At 35.7% G+C, this 5,971-nt stretch overlaps 1 protein-coding gene across 1 annotated transcript in view; it reads right to left on the minus strand.

Annotated features, from left to right (window-relative positions):
- LOC104525165 (ribose-phosphate pyrophosphokinase 2) overlaps positions 1-5,516 on the minus strand; it is an 8,913-nt gene extending 3,397 nt beyond the window's left edge. The window contains exons 1-3 of the mRNA XM_010168245.2: positions 5,422-5,516; positions 4,223-4,347; positions 1,807-1,980 (exon numbers count right to left, since the gene is read on the minus strand). Of these exons, the coding sequence (XP_010166547.2) occupies positions 1,807-1,980; positions 4,223-4,347; positions 5,422-5,484 (362 nt within the window). The 5' untranslated portion in view covers positions 5,485-5,516. The remainder of the gene's footprint in view (positions 1-1,806; positions 1,981-4,222; positions 4,348-5,421) is intronic.
- Between the last annotated feature and the right edge of the window lie 455 nt (positions 5,517-5,971).

Raw genomic sequence — 5,971 nt, forward strand, 5'->3', positions numbered from 1 at the left:
AGTGTGGTCAGTGTTTGTTCAGCCTGGAGAAAAGGAGACTGAGAGGAGACCTTATCACTGTCTATAACTACCTGAAAGGAGGTTGTAGTGAGGTTGGTCTTGGTCTCTTTTCCTAAGTAAGATGTGATCAGATGAGAGGAAATGGCCTCAAGCTGCACCAGGACTATTAGGAAAAATTTATTCATCAAAAGTTTTGTGAAGCATTGGAACAGACTGCCCAGGGAAGTAGTTGAGTGACCATCTGTGGAGGTATTTAAAAGACATGTAGATGTGGTGCTTAGGAACATGGTTTAGAGGTGGACTTGGCAGTTCTAGGTTAACTGCTGGACTCAATGATCTTAAAGGTTCTTTCCAACCAAAATGATTCTATGATTCAAATAGAGTCAGGCAGGAAGTACGACATGTACCTGTTTTGGATGCAAGACTATGTGATACTCTCATAGTGTCTACAAATATATTGGGAGTGTAATATAAATTCAAAATGTTCTCAACTGAGACATGCTAGCTTTAGAAAGGATTACATTCAAGAATAGCAATGCTGTAGTAAATGTTCAGCAACATCAACTGAAAACATTCCCACCTCTTGCTCCTCAGCAACCCCTTCCCACTTCCAGTGGGCCCTATTTATAATCATATATGGGTGGGCTTTGCTATAAACAAGATCAAAATACAAGACCTTTGAAGGAAGATTTAAAACCTCAGGAGTCCAGACAAGTTTAGATTGCATCGCTTAACCTCCCAAACCAAAGTTGGTAGCACACATTCAGATATGAGTAGACAGGCTGGAGCACTTTAGTCTAGTATTGCTCAACTGTAATACCTCACATTTGTTCTTAATGAATTTCAGTCCATTTCTCCAATTTGTCAAGATGATTTTCAAGCTAGAGTTACTGCCATACATATTGAGTTGTGAAGCTATAGCAATAGGAAGAATTAATCATTTCAGGAAACAGCAATTTTTTTAAACACTACAGCCATTATCAAAGTTCAGTGCAGTCAATAATGCCAACTTCTGTGGAGAAAACCGTACTACTACCCTGAAATGTACCAGCATAAAGCCAGCTGGAAAACCATAAAGTAATCTTCTCTACTTAGCACTACTAAGGCCTCAGTTAAGACAGTAGGTCTACATTCACATGCTCCACTTCAAGAAGTGGACCAACTGGAAAGAATCCAGAGGACATCAACAACAGAGCAAAGTCAAGAAACCATGTGGAAAGACTGAACAAACTGAAGTTATTTAGTCTAGAGGGGAATGAGAACACTTCAACTAACTTCCAGACAAAAGACAGGAAAACATTCTCACTCCCCTGGATGAAAAGGACAAGTAGTTTTATACTGAAGATGTACATTAAAGATTTAATATTAAACACACATTGAACACTGGGGAGAAAATACTTTCAAATGTTAAATCTAGTAAATCTTTGTGAAAGATTGCCTAAGGAGAGTGGAAAAGCTCCGTAATGAGGTTTAAGAAGAGAATGATTTTCTATGTTGTTTCTGCCTTGGAACTGAAAAACACACTAGATGACTCAAGTCCCTTCCAAGTTATATGACTTTTTATTTTTTCTGTCCTCTTTCTAAATATAGATAATATATTTCTGTAAATATTTTCTCAATTCCTCGTTCTAAAAAAGAACACAGCTTGATCACAGGAGTGTGACCTATAGACTTAAGGATCAGAGTGACTTCTTGCTACAAAGGTCAGGTTGGGTTATAAGCACGCAGGACACAGCAATTGTGTTCATTGGTTAACTCCAGGTTTCAACACAGCAAGCCAGTGAAACAACTGCTAATAATACTTACTTATCAGCTGCATGGCATATTGTGCCACATGTGTCAGCCATATCATCCACAAGAATTGCTACTCTGTCTTTCACATCACCAACCAAGACCATTCTGTCCACTTCGTTTGCCTTCTTTCTTTCCTTATGAATGAGAGCAAATTCCACGTTCAGTCTGTCAGCAATTGAAGTAACCCTAAATTACAGGAAGAAATATACCACACTGAGAATTATTTTAAAAGAAAGAACAAAGGCATGCATGTGTATTTGTCATAAAACACAGTTTTTACGTTTCCTGGCTTTCAAATTACCGAAGCACAAACTTTTGCAAGTAATGAGACAAGTCAGAAACAATCTTAATTCGCTGCTAATAAATACAACCAGAGAGTCTTAAGCTATACTCCAGAAATAAATTTTTTTTTATTGAATTGACTTTGTTTTTCTGTTATTACGTGCCTTGCTTTGAAAACATTTCAGCTATTCACAAACTTTTATGAAGCAGCATGCATTTTAACATCCTAACTGAAAATACCATTGCAGGAATGTGAAACCAAACCAAAAGGAAAACTCAAACAAGTTAATAGTGATTAATAATTCTTTTAGCAGTACTTGACTAGCAATCAAGTAGTTTACTTTATTAGGAATTCCCTCAGCAATACATCTGCTTGACAAAGATCTTTTACAACTATTCAGGGTGACCTCTGGTGGCCAGACAAACCTCCAATAACAAACTCAATTTGTTCCAGACTTAATTGCTTTTTACCTAGAGCAGGTAGGTATAAAAACACAGGAATAAACAATACTATGCTTTTTCTGTGCTGGTGCAACCCTGTAGTCTGTCTTTTTAGACTACATTTAAAATGTTGTTTACAAGGTTATTAAAACACACAGAGAACACAGTTTTGTTTCTTTACTACTTAAATATAAAGGAGTTGTTAGTTACTGCATTTCATTAACTGGGTGATAAACAAAAAAATCCAAATGCTTTGGCATTTTTTGTGAACAATAGTGTAATTTTATAGCCAGTCTCAATACCTCAGAGGCATTAACATATCAATAGAATTTGCATGCCTTATTTCAGTCAAAAAATTTAATAGGCTAGGAAAAAACAAGTAAATGGTAAGAAATAAAAATTAATTCAAATATTTTAAATTAGTACAAGAGCACTTATTTTTAAACTTCTTTAACACTTACAGATTTAAATTTTAAAGACAAACTTTCTTCACATTCTATTAACTTTTCATTAACCCAAGTATTATTTTTGAAGGTATACAAATTTTAAATGGAAAAGCCAAATCAACTTGATAATATACAAATATTTGCTAGGGGAAAAAAATGCTGTCTTCTGACTTGAATTCTAAGCAAAGGCTGTATTTTGTTTAAAAACCAAACAAATCAACTGTGAGAACAACAGTATTCACATAGAAACTATCAATGAAATTTAACTGATTCATCTGAATTTTAGAATGCTTTCTATAGTTTATATTCTTCACATCTTTAACTTGGTTAAACAGGAACAACTAGGGAGTTCTAATCAGTCTTATTCCCCTATTAATTATTAGCACATGAACACTCACAACAGATCCAAGGACTTCAATCAAAATCACATTTTGACTGTCTTCCACATTTTTCCCCATACTACATTCCAAACATTTAAAGTACTATAGGCTTACAGGATTCTTACTTCCTTTGTCTTTGTTCCTATTCAGTTTTGTAGCAGCAGCATGACCAATAAAACTTGAAAATAAGCATTTTGCCTCAATAGCACGCTTTATCACCTCACCAGCCAGCATGCTTCTGAGCTTTTACATTAGTTTATACTCATTTGATAGCAAATAAAAGAAAGCCTGCTGAATAAGTAACACATGCTGCGAATGACGAAACTCCAATGAACTAGCATTTCTACTTTCACCTTTTGTCACTCAAAATAAAACTGTACTTCCTTTTTCTAGTATTCACAATGCCTAACCCGAGGTCAATAAGCTTACAGCTGAAATGCAATAATGTAAAGAAAAAAGAAACATGACTCAAGCAAGCTCTTACCTAAATGCCAGCAGGTACAGTGGGGATAGGCCATATGCTTTGACAGAGAAGGGAAACAGGCAATTCCAGAGCGAAGCAGGAAGAAGTGCAGCAACTGGACTAAAGAAGCAAGCAGCAGGAAAAATCTCTTCCCTCCTGTGGAGGGATTCAGCTAATGAAGTCATATCCAGGGAGAGAGAAAAAGATTTTCTTTAGACTATAGAAATCTCCTGGATGTTTTCAAGCATGAACAACATTGAAAGAACTAGTTATTCTGTTTTTACAATGCAGTTGGATTCATCAGTGATGTACCCTATATCTTGCACAATTCATAGCAGAAAAAAAACCTAATAAACAAACTAGTTCATTAACCACTCACTATATGGAAAACTAATAGTTTTAGGCTTGTATAGTACCTTTTGGCACCACCTGCATCAGGTGAAACTATGATACAGTTTCTCCACTCCATAATGTTCTCTTTAATCCATTGCAGCACTGCAGGTTCTGCATACAGGTTATCTACTGGAATGTCAAAGAAACCCTAGTTCAAAAGAGAAAAATAATTTCATGAATATATGTTTATGTTTTACCCAGAACAAATACAAAGGGAAAGAATCAAGCCTTTGCTTTTCATGTATAGTGGAACTTTAATTAGTGTTTTACACTGGCCTAATTCTGCCCTCTGCTATTACTATCAAAGGCAGTAGAAGTTAGGCAAATATTAAGGTCTCTCAAAATCTCACGCAAGAGTAGCAAAATAAAGAACAGCTGTTCTCAAATGATATAAGCATCAAAAAAAGGATCACTTTCAGACACTCAAGTTCATGCTTGTGAAAAGCTTTCAAAAATCCAGTGAGTAATACTTAACTTCCATAAATTTCAACTGCTTGATATGAAGAGTTGTATTTCAATATGATGAAGATTCAAGTTAATATTATTTGAGCAGAAATGGAATCTTTCTTTTTGTGCAAGTTGTAATGACTAGAAATTAGACCACAAATGAAACTGCTTTTTATTTGTATGACAGCCATCTAGAATAATAGGAAATTCTGATTAAACAGAACACCAGAACTGGAAGAGAATGTATTCTCTAGAAAAGACAAGGTATCTTGAAAAAGAGGTACACATGGGAATTACAAATGATGTCTGCTCTGTGTCTGAGGAAAGAGTTTTGTGATTCGAGTAAGCCAGCTAAGGGTTGCCAGCCTCCACCTCCACTTCTTTTAAGAGAATATTGTCTCCTTGGCCATAACAACAAAACTCTATCTAGGGCAGTACTATAATCTCTGACCAGGCCAAGATTAAGAGAACTTGTCCCAAAATAGTATGCTTTATGTTCTGGGAGCTCTTACACTAGACTTGACAAATTCCACTGCAGACTCCAATGCACAAGTATTCAAAGTGTGTGCAAAATCACCCCATAAAAATCAAGGCTGATCTCTTTCAAAAAAGGGAATGGATTAGAAACAAGTAGTGAGACTTTCTCTGAACCCTGGGAATTACATTTCTGTACATAGCCTTTCAAAAAATAAGAAAAAAAAAACAGAGGATTAATATTAGCTTTTCATATTAATTCAGTAGAGCCCTTAGTCACAGTTAGGATTAGAAGTGATACCTGAATCTGAGAAGCATGCAAGTCCATGGTGATGATGTGGTCAGCCCCTGCAACTGACAGCATGTTGGCAACAAGTTTTGCAGAGATTGGAGCACGACTCTGAAGAATAAAGCACAAAAATTTTAAAAAGAATTTCAACTAGATGCAAGGAGTCAGAAAATTAGCTACTTTTATTGATTTTTCCTTTAGGATATTTGGAATCCAGGTATGACAAGCTGCAGAACTTTAGCCAAACCAGCCTGTCAATAGCTAATCTTGCTACAAAGGTTTTGAAACGCAGTAAAACATTTATAAATACTTAAATCAGTTTGCACAGTCTGCCTAATAATGCTCTGTAGTAATTAGACTGACTAACAGAGAGATAAAATTTGGGATATAATTTTCCAATTCTTCTATTTAAAACTTTCAACTAGCTTTTCTGTAGCAGAAAGACAGACAACCTCCATTTTTCTAAGCCACTACCCTACATTAAAACCCAACTCTCAAACAACTATCCTGCTCCAAAAACATTGCCAAAAACAAAGACTGAAGGAAGAGTGGGCCCAACTTT

This window comes from Antrostomus carolinensis, unplaced genomic scaffold (assembly GCF_000700745.2).
Source record: "Antrostomus carolinensis isolate BGI_N321 unplaced genomic scaffold, ASM70074v2 scaffold5290, whole genome shotgun sequence".
NCBI lineage: Eukaryota > Metazoa > Chordata > Aves > Caprimulgiformes > Caprimulgidae > Antrostomus > Antrostomus carolinensis.